Source organism: Mandrillus leucophaeus, unplaced genomic scaffold (genome assembly GCF_000951045.1).
Source record: "Mandrillus leucophaeus isolate KB7577 unplaced genomic scaffold, Mleu.le_1.0 Scaffold169, whole genome shotgun sequence".
In the NCBI taxonomy this organism is placed as follows: Eukaryota; Metazoa; Chordata; class Mammalia; order Primates; family Cercopithecidae; genus Mandrillus; species Mandrillus leucophaeus.
In genome coordinates, this window is record NW_012101687.1 from 934,571 (window position 1) to 958,971 (window position 24,401).

Below are 24,401 nucleotides of genomic sequence, written 5' to 3' on the forward strand. Positions count from 1 at the left end.
ACCCCTCCTCATCCTCAGCCTACTCAACATGAAGAAGATAAAGATGATCCATTTCCACTTAATGAATAGTGAACAAATTTTCTCTCTTCTTATTTTCTTCTTTGTAGTTTACATGTAGTTTGTAAGAATGCAGTATATAATAATATAACATACAAAATATTTGTTAATCGACTGTGTTATCAGTAAGGCTTGCAGTCGACAGTAGGCTATTAGTAGTTAAGTTTTGTGGAGTCAAAAGTTTTGCGTGGATTTTTGTTGGATTTCTGACTTCACAGGGAGTCAGTGCACCAACCCCTGCATTGTTCCAGGGTCAATTGTATTTTTGTCTGATTTCATGAGGGTGAACTTTTTATACTATACTTTTACAGATAGAAATGAAAGTACTTAGTAATAATTGAATGTATGTACAGTAAAAATATTATAACTGTTGTTCTAAAATAATTATATTAAATTGAAACCTAAGTTAGTCTTCAGGCTTTTTAAGGTTTTGAAATTTGAACTGGAATGTGAAGCAGAATGCACTAGAATAACATTTCTCCTTTCTCCAGTGTCAAGATGGGAAGGCACACATTCTAAGAGTCTGTATCCCCATCTATTTTTCACTAATATTCAAGCTATAGTTACTGGCTAAAATGATGAAGCATCAAAATTTGTGAACTCTGGGAATCATAGCAAGTGTATAACTATAATTCCTTTGTGTCTAAGGAGGGTGGACCTCCATATTAGAGAGAAAATTTACAAATGTTGAGGATAAATGGAAATTGAGATTGACTCCTAAGGAAACATCTGTTCACTCACTCAGCAAACATTTATCCCACTCTGCTAATGCTAGGCACTGTGCTGGATATTTGGAGAGACACTGGGGAAAAGCCTAAGGTCTCTAGTCTTGTGGCTCTTACATTCTAGAGAGGGATTACAAATGGTGGCATAGTTATTAAAAAAATTAAGATGATGATTTCAAGACATGATAAGAGCGAAGAAGGAAAGTGAACCAAGTTAATGTAATGGAGAGTATTGGAGTGGGCAAGGCTGCTTTAGATCAGAGAGTCTGGGTGGACTTGACGGAGGAGGTCATGGATAGCCTTGCAGCTGGTAGTCCTGTGGGCAACATTAACAGCAGATAGAATGAGAGGGTTAGGGGCTAACTGAGCATTCACCTTTGTCTTCTTTTTCCCCTCGGTTATGAGTGTGACTAGGCGGAACATTCAAGAGAGATGTTGCAGGTCTCGTAGCAGTCACGTAAAAGGCAAGATGATTCATTGTATCTGTTCTTTTTGTGATACTCGTGTGACTACCTATAAGCTTCAAAGTGAAATAAACATTACCTCTTCTACCTTAGCCCGCTTCTCATCATTACAAATTTAAGAAGGCAATTATTAATGTGAACAGTCATTCTTCTTTTCAGCAGTGCTAACTTAAAAAAAAATCACTAGCACTTAGCTCAGATGCAGCTGACATGTACCAGGATTGCTTGCCATTGCCCTCTCAACCCATCTGAGTCTAGTTTTTCTTTCTGCTGCTGTTTTCCTTCTGCTGCCGTTTTTCTTTCTGCTGCTATCAAGATGGGAACATGTGCCTTCCCATCTTGACACTAGTAGAGAGAGAGATTGAGAGAGTGAGGGGACAGAAATCAGTTCTGATTTTCTAGTTTCTAAACACTGCAGAAGAACAAAGTAGAGAAGAAAGAGGAGAGTGTGTGAGGAAAGAAGTGGCAAGAGATGCATGAGATAACTTAGCAAGGAGTTAAATCACTAGCTCACATAATGACAAAGAAATTGACACTCTAAATTGAGAGCCTGCCATTTTTGTTAACTGGTATCCCTGAATGTAACTAATGGCACAAGCTACATAGAAACAGCGCTTGTCCTGTTTTTGTAATGAGCAGAAATCTTGCCCACTGAGACATTGAGTTCTTTTCTAACTTTTTGCTCTGTTGAGAACATCTTTGCTTTTGGATACAAAGGCAGCATGAAAATCCGGAGGCCTTCTCAGGAAGGGGAACTTCTAGGAACTTAATCTGTTAGTGGGAGAGCCAGGAACCAGCACACTTGGAGTGTTATCTGAGCAGGAGGAGTCAGAATTGGCTGGCCAGTTTTCCCTTAATGAGTGTTTATTATGTTTAAGCTACAGAACTAATTACTGTGAAAAGACATAAAGGAACAAGAAGACCAAAATCGTATCCTCATGATACTGACAAATCAGTTGGACTGAGCACACATGAATCAACTGAAGAACACTTCTGCCAAGTTCAAGTTGTGTAAAAGTGGAGGATATGAGTCTTGTGGGGACACAGAGTTGAGGCATGAGCTATTAGTCAGAGCCGTAAGGCTGCCTGCAGGAGAAGAACTTTGGATGGAGTTTTGAAGGAAGTGAGGAAAAGATCTGAATTAACGTATTAATACATAAAGCTTGTCATCTGAACAGGACTAGAAGCATCTCGAGGGTAAGAACGTGCCTTCTCTTTCTTACACATTCCCTGAAGACCCACGTTCCTTGTTGGGCACTCTGTAACAGTATTTACTAAGCACTTGAATACCTGGACATGGGCACCATGTTGCTAAGTTGATTAAAGGTTTATCTTCCGCTCTGCCACTGCCCATAATACAAAGTGGAAACATGTCACAAGCACCTTGTAGATCTGTCCCTTTTTTCTTCTGATGTTCACCCTCCTTTTGAGCCTTTTTCTCTCCAACATTGCTTACAAAATAATATTTCTGCATCTGACAGGGAGCAAATATTCAGTAACTTTCTGCCGTTGGCCTCCCTAAAGAGGAGAATCTGCTGAATGCCACCGGAAATGTAAGGATCTCTTGTGACAGTAACGTCTCAGGGGAAAACTAGTGGTTAAATTGTTAATTCTTTGCGTCTGAAACTTTTTTCATTTGCAGTGCAGATAAGTGCCTGATCTTAGAGTATCATGTTTCTGACTTCTTTGGTCTGGCTTCATTTTTTTTTTTTTCCAAAATGCCATTTTCATTTGTTCTTAGAGTTCAGAACATGTCAGAGAGTTTCTCTGAGCAGTAGGTGATTTTACAGAGCCCACAGAGAAGGAAAGCTAAATGTCATCCCAGATGTAGTCCACTACGATCAGGGAGGAGTCAGATTACTCTCCAGGCTTTGCTGTGTCTGCTTGTGAAACAGGAAAGGGAGAACTGAGGCAATGAGTCACCTTATTTGGGCCCAAAGCACCACCTACGTTGAATATGCAGGAAATTTGAAGCAAGAGTTTCTTTTTAGAGGTACTGTGTACATAATCACCATTTTCTCCATGGTTCTTATCCAATTCAGTGCATCTTTAGGGATGGCTTATGGAATCATGATATAGCAGAAAAATACAGGTGATACCATTCTTGCCTGTTTCTACCTAACTCTTTCATTTAAACTCTCACTAGAATCTATAGGAACTGTTAGCATAAATTTTAATAAGTTGTCGACTAGGTGATTAGTGGTATTTATTGGTTATTTTTGACAAAATAATGGAATCATCAAATTTTGAGTTGCGAAGTAAAGTAATTATTTATGCCAAACCCCAAATGTAGACAAGGTCACATTATAAACATTAATGCTGTCCCAAACTGCCAATGCATTGCATACAAGTGAGTCTAGTAGGTTACCGTTGAGTTCCTCTACTTATGCTTTAAGAGGTTGGCATTGGTAAGCCACTACATTTTCTTGATCAATGAGGCAGAAACCCCTTTGCAAAACACTCAGCTGATGAAAAGATTAGCTAGAATGACTCTAGGAACTGTCTTCTAAGGATCTGACTCATTCATTCCCTTTTTTTTTTTGGTAGGGTTCTCTGGGCCAAGTTAGTTCGAGTATGTATCATTTAAAATAGGATATTACCATCACCATCATCATGTACATTCGTAAATCAAAGCAAGATTAGAGAAGGAATATGGTGGATCACAGAGCAACTCAGAAAGATGACAGCAACAACTAGGAAATGAAACACCATGGTTGTATTTCAGGAACCCTACCCAGCAGATAGGAATTACCATAGCTCCTAAAATTCCATCTGGGTGGTTGATGGAGCCTCAAGTAATCTGACACCATAGCCCACACTCCCCTCTTGCTACCTGCTGAAGTTAGCAGGGAAAAGTCAAAGAGGGTGCTGTCAGTGGAGTCAGTTCTGAGGGATCATAGTGAACCACCCTCCATTGCACTGACTCTTTCCCACAAAATGGACTAAAGACAACAACTCTCCTTATGTATTTAAGAAAGAATGGTCAAAAAATACAATTCACATTTTTTTCTGATGTACACCATTTTGACAATGTTTCACCATGTAGGTAATATGAATGGGGGCATTTAAACACAGTCCTGTTTAATATCCTTAGCCAGTACTAATTAAATGCCTACCAAGCCCAGCACTGTTCTAGAAACCTCAAAATACACCTTTAAAAACACATTTTATTGACAGTTTATAAATGAAGAAAACAAGTCTCCGAAAATTAAAGTAACTTGCACAGATACACGAGCTAGAAAGTAATAAAACTGAATTTTGAACCCAGGTCTGTCAGACTCCAAAGTCCATGATTTTCTGCTCCATATGGCCAACCCAGTTAGAAAGGTTATAAAAAATCTTAACAGTTTTTCAGCCCTTCTCACACTTAGCTTTAAGATTAAAGTATTGGTCACGATTTGAAAAAAACAAAAAACAAAAAAAAAAGTGGTGTACAATATTCCAGCTATATTCAATAAACATTTGTTGAACACAACACATGTATATACAGGTCACTGTTACAGGTGTGTGTATAAGTAAATATAATATGGTCCTTAGCTTTAAGACCTTACAGTCTAGGGGTAGATATGCATATCCATACAACTTCTATTTATTTTTGAACTTCGACTATGTGTCAGGTACTACGCTGAGCACGTTATCTTGATTTATTATTTAATCCTTACAAGAGCCATGTAAGGTAGTGGTTTCAGAAATATTTTTGCCGAAATGTAAATAGTAAAAAACAATATGTGAAGCCTTTATTCCAACTAGGTAAAATAAGGAAGGCTTTACAAAGGAGTTGAATGACACTTCAGCTGAGCCCTAAAGAATGAATAGGATTCTAATAGAACAGCTGGCGGCAGGCGTGGTGGCTCACACCTGTAATCCCAGCACTTTGGGAGGTGGGCAGATCACATTAGGTCAGGAGTTTGAGACCAGCCTGGCCACCATGGCAAAAGCCCATCTCTGCTAAAAATACAAAAATTATCCGGGTGTGGTGACACATTCCTGTAATCCCAGCCACTCGGAGGCTGAGGCAGGAAAATTGCTTGAACCCACGAGGTGGAGGTTTCAGTGAGCCGAGATGGTGCCACTGCACTCCAGCCTGGGCAGGGGGAGACTCCATCTAAAAACAAAACAAACAAAACAGCTGGAAGAGGACTTTCCTGTGACAGGGCCTTTCATGTCATGTGAAAAGTAGGAGTAAATCAATGGAGGCAGGGAAATGTAGGGTGTATTTAGTAAGGGCAGCTAGTTTGGATTGGATAGTGTACATTAGAGACATACCATGAGTGAGGGAGTGAATGTGGACAGTGAACCTAAACGCTTAGTGGTAGCAGGTCACGAGGGCCGTGCATACATGCATAAAGAGATTGGACGTTGCAGGAAATGGGAAGCTATTAAAGATTTCTAAGCAAGAGAATGACAGGTCAAATCTGACATGATTTGGAAAAAACGTAGGCTCAGTCAGAAGCCATAGTCTAATGACCAATGCATCATAATTATTTGCTACCCTAATTTTCTTCTTTAGAAGTCAGCTTTTAAAATATGTGTTTATAATACAGGTTTATACATTTTTACAAGGTTGAAACAAAGAATAATAATATTTATTATGTAAGATTCAAATTTCAGTATCAACAAATAAAGTTTTCCTGGGCACAGTCGCACCTATTGGTTCACGTGTTGTCTACACCTGCCTTCCTACTACAGTGACAGAATTGAGTACCTGCCACAGAGACCATCTGCCCAACAAAGCCTGAATTATTTACCGTCTGACCCTTAAGAGAAGAAGTTTGCTGACTCCTGCTCTATTGCGTCTTTCTGGCCCTCTTAATCCATTTATATAGGTTTCTTCCCTTTGTGTGTGAATGGAAAATGAATTTAAGTTCATTAGTAGAAGCAAGAAACCTTTAGCTTGGCCTCCAGGTATTATTTGTTTTCCTTCTCATGAGAATTTTGAATGTCCTGTATTTACATTCTCAAGGCTAAAGAATAATGAGGCAGAATATGTTTTCTCCATTACTATATCCCCTTCCTATGGGGATTCTGAAGGTGTGGTTTTCCCTCTAGGTGAGAGAACTATATTCCTTTTCTAGGCAGATTCCATTTTAGTTCACACTCAGGCTGTCAGATACACAGAACAATGTCACACAAGCTTCTTAAGACCTCTTAAAAATCACTTCCAGTTTGACTTCTGCCCATACCTTATTTTGTTAGTTTTCCTCAGAAAGGCTCGGGAATAGCAGAATAACCTTTGATTACCAACAATAGATTTAATTTTCCTATTTGATATGATGATGTCACAGAAAATAACCAATTGCTTTATGTGCTCTGTAGCTTTGTGCTTCACTGCATCATCACTTTCTTGGGTTTAGGGGTCTGTGGGCATAGCAAAAGAAGGTGTGACAGCCTGTCCTTGTTAGACTGAAGCCAGTCTGAAGTGGTAAGGAGGCAACAGGACGCCAGCCAAATGAAACATATTCTCACCTCTCCAGATCTTTAATCCAGTCCGGAGCCTAGTGTGACTTGGCTTCTGCCCCCTTCATCCTTCCTAGGGTCCCCCTATACAAAGTCCTCTAAATAAGGTCGCCAGTAACCTCTTAACTGCCAAATCCAGCAGACACTTCTCAGTCCTCGTCCTGATGTCTCTTCTGAAATATCTGACACATCATCAGCGCCTCCTTATTTCAAACTTGCCCTCCTTGGATGCCTGAAGGTAAACCTGTCCTGTGTTTCTTCTCTTGTCAAGAAGTTCCTTGCACCTGGGAGGCTCTTCTCTCTCTACCTGCCCTCTGCACGTCGCTCGTCTCCAGGGTTATATCTGAGGTCTTCTATTTTTCATTACATGGTGTTTATTCTGAGTTAGCTCCATGATATCTGTGTTTCAGTCACTGCCTGCATTGACTGACTGTATTCGTAGCTTATCTGAGTGCCATCATATATACTCGGTCATCCTTGACTTGTCAGTCTCCTATTTCAACATTTGCAAAGTTCTGCTATTTATTACTCCTAAAGGTGCCTGGAGCTATATGTTTTGAGTTTTCTTTTCCTCCATTCCAACTTCCCCACTGCCACATTCTTTGTACAAGTCTTTATCTTCTCTCACTTAAACTATTTGCACCAGCCTCCTACTAGTTTTCCTGCTGTGTCTACTCTTCTTTGTCCAGCTTGCCTCCATTATTGCTGGAAGTGTTTTCTTCAGAACAGACACTCAATCACTCTCCTGCCAAAAATTGTCACTGGCTACCATTCACCCAACGGATAAAGTCTGAACTTCTTATGTTGATTATAGCATTGGGCCTAGTTTCTAATCTTGCCTCCTACCACCCACCAGTTGAAATCTTCACTTCCCTAGGACAGAAAGACCCGTTTTTCTCAAACTTACATTAGGTGTTTCACACTTGTGCTCTGATTGGTGAAGTCTTTACCTTTACTTCCATTTGGACCGATCTCAACACACCTCCCAAGACCCAGTTCAAATATGGTGCCCCCCCGCAACCCCTCCTGCAATTATTTCCTTCCTCTTTGCCTCATGGAAATTTGCACACACCTGAGGTAAAGGACATTTCCAAGTCTACTATAATTATTTGTTTACATGTTTTTTATGCATGAGACTGTGTCTCATCTATCTTTGTATTTTCAATGCAGAGCATAGTGTGTGTCTTATAAAAAATATCCAAGGAATGAATGTGTCCAAGCCATGTGTCTGCACCTATACCATGAGCCCTCTAGATTCTGTTGTCTGGTGTGTTAGAAATAAATAGTGCTTTGAGCACCAAATAGGGAAGCCATCAGCAGAAAAGGTTTATTTCCTTTTCTCAATATTTTTTTCGTATTGAATCTGGGCTAAGTGTAGATGGCTATAAATAGTCACTCATGAAGTCAAATGCACTTGTGGGATTGGAGGATAATATTTACTTTAGAAAAAAAGAAAGAAGGAAAAGAAGAGAGATGTCCAATGTCACTATTAGTGAATCACATATATTATACTTTAATTTCCCATGTAAATGTGAAAAGAGCTTAGTAGAAAATAAGATATATAAAGCATGTCTACATGTGTTTTATTATATGTATACATGTATATATGTAGATGCATACATATATTTAAATGTGACCATTATCACATTACTCTATGTTTTATTTTATTATATTCATCCTCACGAAATCATTGTTTTACCTCCAGTAATAAAGACAGGGAACTGAGGATTTATTTTCAAGTCTTGCTTGTGGTATTTGCCCGTGCTTGCACAACAGTAACAATAATGGCAGACCCATTTATTAGATGATTGAAAAGAGCAGGACACCCATGGAGGTTTAACATATGGTCGCTGCCCTTACAGAATTCAAAAATCACACACCAAAAAAGGTAGGTAACAATATAGGGTGGTTTGAGGTATGCCAACTAATGGCACACAATTAGTGAGATTTTGTTTTTTTTATCTCTCGATAGCCTACTATAGCACTTTGCAGACACTGGATAAATATTTGCTGAATGAGTGGACAGTAAAACAGAAGCAAATTTGTACTAATTTTTCAATTACACTTTCTTCCTTGTATGCATTAAACTAGAGTTGGGTTTTGGGCTGTGTTTGTTGACACCAGCTTGTTGGGAATAAGAGTAAGAATTTATCCTTTACAGTTTCATAGATCTCATTTATCATCTACAAGAAAAGAAAACTTATTTTTGTTTTGTAAACTTCAAATGTAAATTAATAAATATATAATATAAATAATAAAGCTATATAAATAATAGGTATATATAATGTATAACATTTAAAGCTATATAAAGACTACTACTTAGTTGAAGACTTTGTCAGTCTTGCTGAGACACATTGAGTGAAAATATATATAAAAGGCTTTAATGATGTGAGGTGAATACTCAAGAAATTTTAATCATCTTCTTTTCAGTGGTAACGAATTGCGCTCATACAACAAAGCCTAGGGTTTCCAGCAGGAAGCAAACCATTTGAAGATGTGGTGCCCTTTAGAAATTGTTTAGAATCTTTTTCAGAAGGAGGTGTAGTGTGACTCCAGGTGCCTCTCCAACCTTGTTGAAGTGAGTGCAGGTGACCTCTATGTACTTGTTCTTCAAGCTGCTTTATAATAAGCAGCTCGCTACCCCGATTTACCCACAGAACCACCTTAAGACTTGGCAAGATAGCTTTTAAGAAAAAATAAAGTAATGGATAATCATAGTTCAAACTCATTTGTTTTTCTGTATACATACATACAGGTAAACATTGTCACAAGTACGCTTAAAAATAGTAGAAGAGTTTAAAGATTTGCCCCAATGGGCTCGTCTCCCTTTTCCAGTTTGGTGCTCCATCTCAGAAAAAGAGAGTCACACTTTGAGACAGATGTAGCTCTTTCTACAGATTTTTCCAGAGCAAGAAAATTGGGATCTCACACACCTGCAGTACTTATTTTATCTTCTCATTTCCCTTTATTCAACCAGAAAGGTTTCCCTCCACCAGTAATACTCTTTTAGAATTATCATGTAGCTTGATGCTATGGCCATAATGGGTTTTGTCTTGTTTTGTTTAATCACAGATGTAAAAATAAAAAGAAATGCTTATATTTAAATAGAGTTAATACAAGTAATTGTCTCAAAGTAGTCCCAAATTAATTTTTACTCCCTCATGCTCATACGAGAAAATATACTGACAGTGGCTTAGTACTTGCTTGCTTTGCTTATCTTGCTGGCAATAATACCAGATGTATTTTATTTAATTGAATAGCTGTGTTCCTGAGTGAGTAAATGATATTATTCTAAGTTGATCTATTTACATACACTGGAACTTGCAGTTTATAACAACTGTTAGTTTATTATTTCAAAGATTATACTGTGTTGCAAAGAAATATTTTATTCAGATTTTCATATATTCAGTTTTGTCTGTTTGTTTGTTTTAAGACAAAGTCACTCTCTGTTGCCCAGGTTGGAGTGCAGTGGTGTGATCTCGGCTCACTGCAACCTCCACCTTATGAGTTCAAGCCATTCCCCTGCCTCAGCCTCCTGAGTAGCTGGGATTGTGGGCATGTGCCACCATGCCTGGCTATTTTTTTGTTTTTGGTTTTTTTTTTTTGTGAGACGGAGTCTCGCTCTGTCGCCCAGGCTGGAGTGCAGTGGCCAGATCTCAGCTCACTGCAAGCTCCGCCTTCCGGGTTCACGCCATTCTCCTGCCTCAGCCTCCCAAGTAGCTGGGACTACAGAGGCCCGCCACCTCGCCCGGCTAGTTTTTTGTATTTTTTAGCAGAGACGGGGTTTCACCAAGTTGGCCAGGCTGGCCTCGACCTCCTGACTTCAGGTGATCTTCCTGACTCACCTCCAAGGTGCTGGGATTATAAGCGTGAGCCACTGTGCCCGGCCTTGTCTGGTTTTTTAATACCGATGGCCTACGTAAACCATCAGTCAACTTTCTATGAGTTTGAACTACCAACTTGGTGGATGTTTTTCTTTTTTTATTTGCTTGTTTTCTTTGAATTATTTTTACTATCATTAGAGAATGGGCAAAGTTATTTAGTAGAGAATGAGCTCATCTCTGCTACTTCAGCTATTTTTAGAATCTGATTTTTTTTTAAGTGGTTGGAGGAAAGAAATGAAACTATATTCAACTAGGCTGACCTTGGTTGCCATTATCATGGGGATTGGTGAGTTTTTCTCTTTGTTGATGTCTTCAGTTTTCAACAAAATTGCTTCTTTGGAAGTTTCTGCTTTTTCTCCCAAACTGGTTATATAGGAATGTAGTAGGTATAGGTAATTCCATTATATAAATGCGTATTTATAAATGATTTACTTAGCTGTTCCAGCTTGTTAGTTAAATATGTATTTAAGGCCCATTAAAAAATATATATATATATGTAAAATAGAAACTCACAGAATGGATACTGAGTTGCTGAAAATTAGCCAATCATTTGAATTTAAATCTTTTCAGGAGTTTTTGCATTAGGAATTTACACCATATACTCCCTCTGAAACCACGGCATGAAAAGTATGATTAGTCACATCTATTAAAATATTTGGTAATTTTGTATTAGCCAATAAGTTACTTTGCATAAGGCAATTGTGAATATTCTTTCTGTTCCTAATCTTAATATGTACACAACTATACATTCAATATTTCTTTCAGGAAAACCAAATCCTACAACACCAAAAAGAGATTCTAATTTGGTTGCTTTCTATTTCTCTTTGTATCATTTATAAAGCAGGCAAAGCAATTTCTGGCCTCTGATTTTTGAAAACCATACAATCATTTCACCACTTAAGCCCAAACTTTCTAAATCAAATTTTTACCCTAAGAACAAATACTTTCACCATTTATAAACCTTTCAAATTAAGGTTTTGAGTAGAACTTTCCAGACAGCCTCTGGAAACCATAGCAACACATGTCCCTGAAGCACGTTATATTATATGGTGCTCTACCATAGATGCCCAGTATTTGCCACAGAAGGAAGAGAACTTGTATTACCCCATGAGTAGGCCAATTGGTCAGTGGAGGGGTGACAGGTGAGCAGTCAGCGAGGGTGCTGGAGGAGGGTGGCTGTGGGGGTGTGAAGGTTTAGTAGTAGAAAAAACTCTCACTCTGGGTTGCTGGGTGCTTGCTTTGCAGCCCTGGTTTGTGAAGTGATTTATGGGCCATACATCACCTTCCTGGTTGGCTTTGTTGACACCTTGTCACATTCTTGCTTAGGCTTGAGGAATTCATTGTTCTTGTTTGAACTGATAAGAACAAAAAAAAAAAAAAAAATGAAGAAAGAAAAAAGAAAGGTTTTCTCACTGAGACCTTGGGAAAAGCTAAGGGGGTGGAATGTTGACGTGGAGCGTCAGGCTGCACTTTCCCAAGCAATGCAGCCCTGTGTCTGCTGGCTGCTGCAGCGGCAGGGAATGCCATTAGGAGTGCTGGCGGAAGCTTTATTTGCCCTGTGGAAGTAGTTTCCTGGCTTGGAGCTGTTCCTTTTTGCTAGAATGGTACTGTGGAGAGAGGCCTTAGGAGGGGTCAAGGAGAGAGGTTTTCCTTTGAGAGCTGGGATACATAATGGCTGAGAGGAGATTCCAGTGGGAGGTAAAATGACCCCGGCCACTGGGAGAATGTAAAACACACGGTGACTTGATGTGAGTTGGTCTCTCCAAAGTTCATCCTGCTGTACAGCATGCATTTTGGGCATGGTGCCATGCTGACCTTTCTCCTTTAATGTGTAGTGCCCCATGCTTCACTTAGTATTTTGGCAGCCTGCACACAGAGGCTGGCATTTGAGCCCAGTGCTTTGAAGAGAGCAAAAAAGTTTCAAAATGGGAACTCTTCAAGTCATTGGTTATACATAGGGTATTATCTCCCACGTCAATGGAGCAATGGATGACCTGTCTGTTTTTTTTTTGTTTGTTTGTTTGTTTGTTTTTTAGATCTCTTCCCTTTTGTCTTTGCTTCAAAAAAAGTTAATACATTAAACTATTTTTCATCCAAGAGAAGTAAACAGGTCAGATCCTATGTTCCATATCATGGGATTGTAAATGCTCATATTTCCTTTTGTGAAAATATATTTTGTTTAAGAGCAGCCAACTGTGAACATACTGCATTCACTAATATTCTCTGTCATCATGCTACTGTTGATTGGAAGGAGAAGAACCTACTTGCACCCCAGCCAAGGGTGAGGTGTCCTGGGGAGTGTTCACACTTTTGTGTTATACTGTTAACAAGTTCATGTGTAATGTAATAAATCACTTTACCTGGAAGCGCCATTCACACATCCCCCCTATGAACCCCATTTTGAACCTGAGCCATAGAAAACTGTTTCTAAGCTTCTTAAAATGGTTCTCTGCAACAATGTTTCTTATAGAATGAGGATGTATAAACTTGTTATAATGTACTTGACTTTCCAAGTGGTCCCTGTAAACAAGGGATGCTTGAAGAACTGCCAAGCTAGGTAGCCAGAGATTGGGATTGAAGAGCTGACATTGTTCTAACACTGAATGCAAATGGAAATTACCTAATACATGTGTAATAGTAAAGCTTATAAACGTGTAACAGTATAGCAATTGCAGGATTAAAATAAGAAGCAAATTTTGGAAAGTGCACACTTTTTCTTTTGGGTCATCTACCTTGGTATGAAGTGATATTTCGAACAACATTTAAATATCTAAATATATGTATTGCCATAATATTGACACCAAACTTTTAACACATATCTGTTTTTAAAAATCTACAAGCCCAGTTTCCTCAGTTTCTTTATAACTCTGATGAGCCTGCCAGTTCTGCCTTTGCTTTTTTTCCCAACTTGGAATCTACTCTGGTTTCCAGAATTAGGTTTATTGACAGTGTTTCACTGCTCTCTGCTGGAGAAGCCCAAAGCCAAGCCAGGCATCTAAGGCTCTAATGACTTGCAAGGAATGCAGGTGAGATGGTTCAGCTGATAAACTCTCGGCCTCGGAAATTAAACTCAACACAAGACTTATTCATACTAGTCGAAGATCACAGTTTGCAAGCTGTGCTGTACGGGCTAGAAATGGGTTTCTCAGAGAGTAGTATAGGTAAGATAGAAAGTATAATACTGCCTAAGCTCCAATTTCCTACTTCAAATGTCCTTTGTAAAGATATCCTATATAATGTTGCACAGAAACTGTGCAGTTTCTCAAGTCAATTTTCATCCTTCCATTTTTGACACATAGATATAAACTTAATTGTGGTATGTACATCTGAGACAGTAATCAACCGTTCCCCCTGAGAGAAAAAAAAAAAAGAATTTTATTTTTATTTTTGAGACAGTGTCTAGCTCTGTCGCCCAGGCCGAAGTGCAGTGGCATGATCATGGCTCACTGCAGCCTTGACTTCCCAGGCTCTGATGATCCTCCCTTCTCAGCCTCCCAAGTAGCTGGGACTACAGGCATGTGCCACCATACCCAGCAAATTTTTTGTTTTTTTTTTTTTTTTTTTGGTAGTGATAGGGCTTCACCATGTTGCCCAGGCTGGTCTCGAATTCCGGGGCTCAAGCAATTCACCCACCTTGGCCCCGCAAAGTGCTGGGATTACAGGTGTGAGACACCATGCCTGGCAATAAAGCGCTTTTAACCAAAATATATCAAATTCGAAACAAACTATATATAAAGATTTTTTTCTTCTAAACTTCATATTTAGTATGTCCATGACCAGAAAAAAAGAGAACAAGAGTATTTACCAAGTAAGCAAAAGTGAGTTATGACATTTTTTTCATGAAACTTTTCTAGGTAGGAATAAACGTTACTTTACATCTTGATTTGCATGAACACAAAACTCTACCATAATCTAGATGCCATACTTCTCAAATTTAAAACAAAAGAACAAAAACAAAAACAGTAAACACTTTAGGTGACTGTTGTTTTAAATGTCTATATTAAGCATATATGTACACATATTTATGCATGTGTGGATGTGTGTTTATACATATATTCTATGTATATATCCTTGGTATATATCCAAGGGTATATGCTCCCATATACCCTTGGGAACAGGGAGCAAAGATCTAAGCCTATCTCCACAGGGCTTTATGTTCTTTTCAGTCTGGTATCTTTTAACTTAAAAACAACTCGATGAATAGAAATCATAAAAGCCATCCTTACAACAGCATTAAAGTACTATTCTATTCTGTAGCATTCCAAGTGAATTATTGCTGTGCTGTCAAAGAAAACAAAAACATTTGGGAAGGACTGTTTATTTTACAGTGGTTGACCAAAAGTATGCAAGTGGTTATAAAAAAATGTAGACAGCTAACGATGGGAGGTGCCACTTGCACATTCTGAAATCCATTCACAAACCTTTGACACTAACTGTTGATCACTGGAGATAATATTAGAAGCAAAGCATTTTCCACAGGGAAAATCCTAGCACTATGAAAGCATTTCAGGTCAAAGTAAATAAATAAAACCTCTATCCCTCATCCTGTATCACTGGCATCTCCTTACTCACAGAACCTAATGGCATGATTGTTTCTTCCCAAGAAGAGCAAGAAAACTTTGCAAAAATATTTCTGTCAGAGGTTATGGCAATGAGGGATTTTTGTGCCATGAAACATGTGTTGCCCTTTGTATTTAAAGATTAAAATAAAAACTGCTGTTGACAATGTTAATAGATTCTTTCATTAAACAAATATTTCATTTTGAGCTATATGGGAAATTAGAGACATCAAACGCAGTCCCTGTATATTAAAGATAACAAAATGTATACTTAGGGAAGATAAATGACTTAAGGTTACACAGCAGGTAGCATGGAAGGATGAATTAGAAGTACTAGTTCAGTGTTTGTATTTGTATGTTTTGCCTCAGAATCAGACAATATACAGTTAAGACCTCATTGATATCTCCCGGTAAATGCTTATTTAATGTTTAAGAATTTTCATTGGTGGAGAGATTCTTACTCCAGGAGTCTAGGTCTTGGAGTTTAGGTTTCTTTTACTTAAAAAAACAAAAAGATTCCTCTGATAGGTGAAGATCCATTTAACTTTCTGGTGGATCATTCGGTAACTTTCGAGAAATGAGAATAATCATAACTGGCTCTATTTATCCTTAGCATGGGGTGAAAGATATGAAAAGTTCCTTGATACGACTGGCATGATTCTATCCCATAAAACCACTCGTAAATATCAGTTGAAATAATGCCTGTAGGGAAAAATTTCAAATGTCCTTTCTATCAATGCAGAAATGCCAGTGCAGCTTGTTTTCTGGGTGGTATGTAAGTTGTAGACAGGCACCACATTGTAGACATATTATGGTGGTGCGGTGAATTGACAGGCAGTTTACCACCATTTCCATGTATTAGATTATGTGTACCTCTGGCTATCCTGAGCCTTTGCCCCCAGAGTGGAGATAGTGAAAGAGAAGGAGAGAGGGACAAGAACTCCTCGCATCCGTGCCCCTACCTCAGCAGCTCCTCCTTCTTGTCTCTGAGGGTCTCCAGAGTTTGAGTTTGGTGTCATGTTGGCCCAAGAGACTGTTGTCCTTTTGACAGCTCGGCTGTTTGTGTCTCCAGAATGAAACAGAATCAAAATTTTTTCAGATGTAGCATCTGCCTTCCCTCCAACATCCTTGGGTTAATCACGTGCTTGCTGGCCAGGATATGTAAATAAGACTTGGCTAAAAACCCCTTAAAGGATTATGAAGCAATCTTGCTTAATAGTAGCAGAACAAAACAAAACAAAAAACCACTCCAACAAATCCTCCTGTGTGCTACCAAGTAATGGAAAGATCCAGTTATGACTGGAACTGTCCTGGCCTGAGTATTGTCCTAGACCCAGAGGGAGCGAAAGAGGGAGGGAGGAAGGGAGAAAGAGAGAGAGGGAGGGGGGAGAGAGAGAGAGAGAGAGAGAGAGAGAGAGAGAGAGAGAGAGAGAGAGAAGTATGAGAGGAGGAGAGAAATTGCTGAAGGAGAGCTTCACTCACTGACTCCGCACACATTCCCTCCCAGTGGTTGCTAATGAAGAGCCCGTGCTGGTGAAGGAAGCCTGCTGATCCCGGAACTGGCCTTGTGCGCATGTGGTGGGATGACAGACACATTCCCTTCCTTGAACTGCACTCTTTTCCTTTGCACTCAGAGGTGGCCAGAGAGAGCCCCGGGTAGGTCCCGGAGTATGTTCCATGCTGCATAAGACATGGAGAGATTCCAATTGCGGGGGTTCCTCCGTAGCCTTTGCAGCTGAACGTCTCCATCTCCTGTCCCTAGGCGGTCAGTCGCTGGCATGGCTCTGTGGAGTTTTACCTCCCAGTTGTCTATCACCAAAGCTGTCCACCCTGTCTGGAGGGGAATGAGCGTGGAAACCCCTGGCGGCTGTACTGACAAAAGCAACCTTAGTCAATGACAGAGTTGGGCAGGCGGCGAGGTCTTGCGGGCTGGCCTTTCTGCTGCTCGTAGGAGGATCATGTGCTGCTATTTCGGAGGTTCCTGCCAGTTGGCCCCTGCCCACCTTTTCTGTTCATACTGAAGCAGCCAGGAACTGAGAGAAAGAGGAAGCCTCGGCTGTGCTCCGGGCTGCGCTGCCAGGGTTGCGTCTGTAGTAGGTCCAGCAGCAAAAACAAAACAGGGCAGAGCCCAGGGAGGCCCCAGCCAGAGCAGCTGAGTGTGGAAACAAAGCAGCCCGCCCGCCCTGGGAAGCTGTCGCAGGCTGTGGAAGGCAACTTCTGGAGAGGCTGCATCCTCTTCAAGCTGGGAAACTGAGGCCCAGAGGACATGTGACATATCTGAGCAGTGACCAAGCCAGGAGTAGAAATGTCTTCTGAGGGCCTATCCCCACTGCTGTTTGGTTTTAATTGCTCAGCTTTTAACAATGTAACCCTGGACAAGTGACTTACTCTCCCCAGCCTCCATTTCATCTGTAAAATGGGGATGAGAAAATAACCGCTAAGAATTGTTGTGACAATTACATGAGAACGTATAAACAAAGCATGTGGCACAGTGCCCGGCCACTTAATGGGCCCTCAGTAAGTGTTGTCTAATTATGTGAACCAGAACTTGAGATGGAAGTGAAGCAGAAAAGATAGGGAGTTGTTCATAAATGCCTGATCTGCTAGGGAAATATTTTTTAAAGCAAGGCTACTTTTCACAAGGAGGGGTAGGCACACTTGAATTAAGATCAGATTGATTATATGTTTTTGTTCAGCTTTGATGTTGAAATGTCTAATCAAATGGCAGACTGTGCCCCACTTCCAGGAAGAGCTCAACTCCAACTAGGAGAAAGCAGGTAACGTGAGCCGTGGCATCTTCGCCGTTTAGATTTCCCGAATCTTTGTTTATCTTCGTTGTCTGAACCTTCCCAACAGGGTTTAAAATATTCAACTTCAAAGTTACATTCTGATGGAAAAACACGTCCTAAGAGGCTGAAGGCTTGCTCTAGGAGGTGAAAGAAGAGGAGAGGCGATGGATCACACCACATTTGTGGAAAACGTTAATGCTATGTGATCTTGCCTCCTTAGACCCAGATAGATGCAAAGGATAAGGAACTCAGTTTATAAACTAATAACAGATACTCCAGAAGTGCTTTGCATCCTGTTCTGACACTAACTGGTTGTGACTCACTTTTTAAAGACAAGGATAACAACAGCAATACCATTTCTTGAGCCCTTACTGGGTGTCTGGTATTGTGCAAAGTACTCTCTCTATTACCTCAGTTTCCACAACAACTTTTATGAAATATTTCTTCCTTTTGTGATGAGGAAAGTGAGACTTAGACAGAAGTTAAATAACTTGTTCAAGATCACTCAATTAACAAATGCTCCTATGCACTTAATCACTGTGCTATGTCCTGCTTACCCCTTAATGTTAACCTTAATCCTAACTTGAGTTTAGGTTAATGTCTATGCGCACTGCTGTTTTGTTCACCTGCAAATCAAGGGCTGTACTTACAGTTTTGCTAAGGCCACTTCTTTGAAAATTGTAAATATTTCCAGAAAGAGGCACAGTTTACAACAAATTTATTGCTTTCCAAATAAATTCTTCCCTATTAAAATCAATGTACCAGTTGTAATTTTCATACCTATGTATTGTTTAAGATAGAGAGTTCAGGACAGAATTGAAAACTGGGAAAAAGAATCTCGTGGTTTTGTTTGTTTGTTAGAGACATAGTCTTGCTCTGTCGCCCAGGCTGGAGTTCGGTAGCCCAATCTCAGCTCACCGCAACCTCCAACCTCCCAGGTTCAAGCAATTCTCTCGCCTCAGCCTCCCAGGTAACTGGGATTACAAGCGCGCACCGCCACGCCCAGCTAATTTTTGTGTTTTTAGTAGAGATGAGGTTTTGTCATGTTGGCCAGGTTGATCTCGAACTCCTGACCTCAAGTGATCCAGCCACCTCGGCCTCCCAAAGTGCTGGGATTACAGGTGTGAGCCACCAGACCCAGCTCTCGTATTTTTGATATACAGATTGAATATCCCTAATTTGATAACCTGAAATCTGAAATGTTCCAACATCCAAAACTTTTTGAGCAGTTACATGATATTTGAATGAATTGCTCATAGGAACATTTTGGATTTCAGATTTCCAGATTAGAGATGTTGAAATCTGTAAGTGCAAGACAAATATTCCAAAATCCGAAGAAAATCAGAAATGCAAAACAGTTCTGGTCTCAAGCATTTCAGACACTCAGCCTGTATTTGCACGCTCATGGCTGTTGGGAAAAGTTAACACATTCACCAAATTGTGCTTGGCCAATTGATAATGACTAGTCAATATTAATATACGAGTATATGTACTTTTGCTGTCAAGGGCAAAATTTAAACTTTACTTGCACTAGTCTTTATCTCTAGGAAACTTGTACATTTATGCGAGTAATTTGGTATCCTCAAGGTAAAAACTCCAAATAGTCAGCATTATTTACTGAGTGAAATTTCTCTATGAAGACTTTTCATATCCTAATGGAATTATGCTTCTAAATTCTCAATATTTATTAGTATCACTGAAATTTTGTGAATTAAACTCATCTAGATTAATATGTACTAGAATCGTTACCTGTATGAACTTGGACAAGTTTCTTAATCTATCTGGGCCTTAGTTGCCTCAGCTGCAAATTGGGAATGAAAATGGTATCATCATATTATAATGGCTGTTGAGACTGTTAAATGAGTTAATTATGTAAAGTGCTTCAAATTGCAGCTGGCACATAGTAAGTGCTATATGTGTTAATTAATTGTACTAATCACTTGTGACTTTCAATTGATTCTATTTTAATTGATATATTCTATAATATAATTTGCTTCCTTCGTCTCCCTTTCATGTATACAAATTAAATTTGCATAGAAAAATCTTCTAAGAAATTTTCATTCTTCTACTTCACCCTCTCTTTAGCTCTGTAGTAAGTAATTTCTAACTGCTTATTTATCCCTTAGAACTTTATCTAGAGAAGCTTTTGATATTAATCTGTGACATATAATGGATGAAATTACAGTCATTGAATTTATTTTCTCTGAATTACTGATTATTTTAGGTAGAATTTATCTTTCTTTTTTTTTTCTGGTGCCCAAGTCTTAGAGAAACATGTTTTCAGCCCTGATCATGATAAATAGTGGGTTTTTTAAATGACATCACGAGATACATATTTCTCAGATACAAAGGATTGTTGTTATGTTCTTTTGGCCAGAAGACACTCATCTTCCTGGGAAATGTAGCCACAAAATGCTGGGTTTGAGTTTTATTAATATCCTTGTAGATGAAAAACAAAATGTTTCCCCTCTAAGTTTTTGTTCTTTTCCATTTGGCAAACCCGGTGATTTGCCACATGAGCCAATGTGTGTCTCATTTGCTTATTTTCTTGCGCACTAGCAGCCCTGGTGATAGCATCTGGAATGTGTGCAGTTCCTGGGAACAAATAGCATGTTGGAAAATGGTTGACTTGGTGGCAGCAGGATTGCTCATGCACCTGACAGCACATGCCACATATCTCAAGCCATTTGCCTTTTGTAAAAGTGATTTTAAGATAGGCTGCCTCTCCCCAAATTTTTGTCCAAATAATAATAATAACAACAATGATAAGAAAAGATTTTTATGACCAGTGACTTTAATTTGAGAGTCAGATTTTCAAAATTATTTTGATATTTGAGCTGATGATATCAACTATGCCATGAAATTTTGTTTTGTTTTGAGGCAAATTACTCGGTTAAATGGGGAGGAACCCTCAGTTCTGGGAATTGCCCACTGCTTTCCTGGAAAACACATGAATAATCCACCCTCTTGTTTAGCATATAATCAAGAAATAACTTTAAGTATCCTTAGTCCAGCAGCCCAAGCTGCTGCTCTGCCTATGGAGTAGCCATTCTTTTATTCCTTTACTTTCCTAATAAACTTGCTTTCACTTACAAAAAAATTACTAGGTTAAACTGAATCAAGAAAAAGATCAGACTTTGAAAACTTGGTTTACATATATATTATATAGGTTGCTTTATTTTCACCATTCTTAAAAACTGTTCATTGACTAAATGATACACAGATTTAAGAGGTTAGGAGACTGAATGGAATTTAGACCGGACTGTTCTTAAACTGCTTTCAAGCTCACATTTCACTTAAGAGTAGGGACTCCCTGTCACCCTTAGTCCCTGTTTCCTCCTTTTCTTTTGATTCATCATTCTTGCAGGGAATTACTGAGAAGGACGTGAGCTAAAAGACAACACAGAGGTATTCGAGGAAGGAGGTGTGAATCAAACCAGGCCAGACCATTGAGTTCCAGAGAAATTTCCAGACAAAGCTTCTCAACCCACCAGCCAAGACCCAACCCACAGCGGTCACTTTCATTCTGTCTTATCTTGAACATACTCTTGCTTTTTGAAGGCACAGTCTGTAGAATTCCACATTTTCTGTTTCATTCATTGCTTTCCTCAGTTTCCCTTAATAAGTAAGCAAGACTTGAACTACAGGTTATGAAATTCTTGGGATTAATGACTGAGCTAATTTAGAAAGAAATGCCTGTTCTTCATGGCCCAAAAATGTAGAAAGCCAATCACCTAACTCTACTTGGCAATTTAAATGATGCCTTTTCTATAAAGAGTTCATTACACAAATGCTGACCTCCCCTTCTCATAAAATGGATGATATTTTAGTGAGGCATTTCAAAGACGAAAGAGTCTGATGACTTGGCCTAAGGCTAGTTCAATGAAGGCAATGAAAACTTACCTTGGCTATTCTTTTTCGTGTTGGCATTCCAATGAGTCACCATATGGAAGAGGATTAAGAAAAATATTTTATACTTAGGCCAGGCACAGTGCTTCACACCTGTAATCCCAGCACTTTAGGAGGCCGAGGTGGGTGGATCACCTGAGGTCAGGAGTTCGAAACCAGCCTGGCAACATGGCAAAATCTCATCTCTACCAAAAATACAAAAATTAGCCTGGTGTGGTGGCGTGTACCTGTAATCCCAGTACTTTGGGAGGCTGAGGCCAGTGGATCACTTGAGGTCAGGAGTTTGAGACCAGCCTGGCCAACATAGTGAAACTCCATCTCTACTAAAAATATACAAAAATTAGCCAGGCATGGTGGTGCAAGTCTGTAGTCTCAGCAACTCGGGAGGCTGAGGCAGGAAAATCACTTGAACCCAGGAGGCAGAGGTTGCAGTGAGCCGAGATCGCGCCATTGCACTCCATCTCAAAAAAAAAAAAAAAAAAAAAAAAATTGCACTTAGGATTTGTAAAATCCTAAAAATCTTGAAGAACAATAGTTAAATCTTACCTTCTATAATTAAAATAATTAAATATTAAGGATTCTTTGGAGTTGCGTCATTAGGAGCTTTACAGTAAGATACCTTACTAACCAATATTAGCCTGCCACAGGTAAATTTTAAAAAAAAAAAGCAATGACAACAACATTTGAATTTGTTAATCTAATTGCCCCTTCCTTGCCATCACTCCAAGGCATTAATGTGTCTTTAGATGACCCCATTAAGTTTTCTATTAGAATTTCCTCTCCATCTCTCTCATACACACACACACACACACACTCACATCCTAGCCATTGGTGTTTCCGAGATTATGAATCCTCTTTCCATGGTGGTTTGGGAACATAGGATATAGTTTATGAGTTGGGGAGACACAAATATGTTCTGAAAAAGAAACCTTCAAACCTACTGGGCGTGGTGGCTCACGCCTGTAATCCCAGCACTTTCGGAGGCCAAGGCAGGTGGATCACTTGAGGTCAGGAGTTTGAGACCAGCCTGGCCAACATGGTGAAACCCTGCCTCTACTAAAAATACAAAAGTTAGCTGGACACGGTGGTGTGCGCCTGTAATCCCAGCTACTCGGGAGGCTGAGGCACGATAATTGCTTGAAACCAGGAGGTGGAGGTGGCAACTAGCCAAGACGTTGCCACCGCACTCCAGCCTGGGAGGCAGAGTGAGAATCAGTCTCAAAAAAAAAAAAAAAGAAAAAGAAAAAGAAAAGAAAGAAAGAAAAGAAAAGAAACTTTCAAATAAAACTATCTTTGACTAATAGACTCATTCATCCAATAGGAATAGAGTGCCCATGGTGTGCTAACTCTTATGACAATGATGACATAGGGACCCAGGGACCACCCTCCCATTAGAGGTGCACCATGCTCAGCCCGTCTAACTTCGAGCCTGCACTTTCCACCAATAATCAGCTGCCTTCTGTGCCCACACTAGGAGGAAGGATATATGCTTGATACTTTGTTTTATTATACTGTTGAATATCATCATGACCCTACTCTTATCCACAAAAATTATCCAAAGTATTAAATGTTTCTTAAAAGAAATATTAGTTGTGCCCATTTTAATCTCCTAAACTTTATGACCTTTGTCCAATGTTCAACTAGATATTTAAGATTGCTTTCATTTGGCTTTTGGTAAGACTCATTTTTGGAATTAATACAGGATCACTATTTGTTCTCCTCAAGTCCCAGAAAAGAAAAAGGCTTTTTCCTACAAATCAAACTTCAGCATACCACGAGCTGCCAGTGTTATTTGCCATTTGTTCCTTATCTTTTCCAACAAAGTGACCTTAGCACTGAACCAGGAATGCTTAGATGTAGATGTGCACAGAGGACCCTTTTAGTTAATATATAGTAAATACATACCTAATAGGTAAATATGTCTATATATATATATACCCACAGATTTTTAATAAGTGAATATTCTAGAAAGTTGCCATTCCAAGAATGCTCACCGAAAACACAGTACACAAGGCCAACAAGGAATAAGATAGAATATTCCAGCTTGGCAGAATGGTGAGTGAATTGGGCTTTGACTTTAAAGAGGTAGGTAGGTGAGGAGTTGTTGACAAACCTTAGTTTGAAAGTGGTTTATGTCATGGGAAAGTACGTATCAGGGCTGTTGTGAGGACTATCTTATTTCTTTCTCACAGTAACTCAGTGAGGTAGACACTGTTATCATCCTTATTTCACTGATTAACAAACCAAGGCACAATAAGGTAAAGTCATCTGCTGCAGGACTCAACCGCTGATGAATGAAAGAGCCAGGCAGGGCAGGCTGGCTTCAGAATTGTACTATTCCGCTTCCTATTTCTCCCTACATCCTAGCCCCACTCACATGGAAATCAGTCTGAAAAGTTCTTCTGTCTTATTCTGTAAAGACACTCCAGGCTGGGCGCGGCGGCTCACGCCTGTAATCCCAGCACTTCGGGAGGCCGAGACGGGCGGATCACGAGGTCAGGAGATCGAGATCATCCTGGTTAACACGGTGAAACTCCGTCTCTACTAAAAATACAAA

At 39.5% G+C, this 24,401-nt stretch overlaps 2 protein-coding genes across 2 annotated transcripts in view; one reads left to right on the forward strand and one right to left on the reverse strand.

The window, feature by feature from the left end:
• The window catches only part of HMGA2 (high mobility group AT-hook 2), a 129,175-nt gene that overhangs the window by 37,261 nt on the left and 67,513 nt on the right, over window positions 1-24,401 (forward strand). The gene's annotated exons all lie outside the window — the stretch shown is intronic.
• LOC105537092 lies at window positions 1,442-17,722 on the reverse strand. The gene is made up of 2 exons (XM_011976566.1): window positions 16,629-17,722; window positions 1,442-1,591 (listed from the first exon to the last, which is right to left on the reverse strand). The coding sequence occupies exons 1-2, from the start codon at window positions 16,893-16,895 to the stop codon at window positions 1,442-1,444; spliced, it is 417 nt and encodes a 138-aa protein (XP_011831956.1). The 5' UTR covers window positions 16,896-17,722.

What these genes read in the sequence shown, in the direction of transcription:
- LOC105537092 (XM_011976566.1), bottom strand. Translation starts at nt 16,895, where the DNA reads ATGGAGACGTTCAGCTGCAAAGGCTACGGAGGAACCCCCGCAATTGGA. An exon ending in AGGGAATGTGTGCGGAGTCA is followed by an intron (nt 1,592 to 16,628) that starts GTGAGTGAAGCT and finishes TCTCTCTACTAG; the next exon opens with TGTCAAGATGGGAAGGCACA.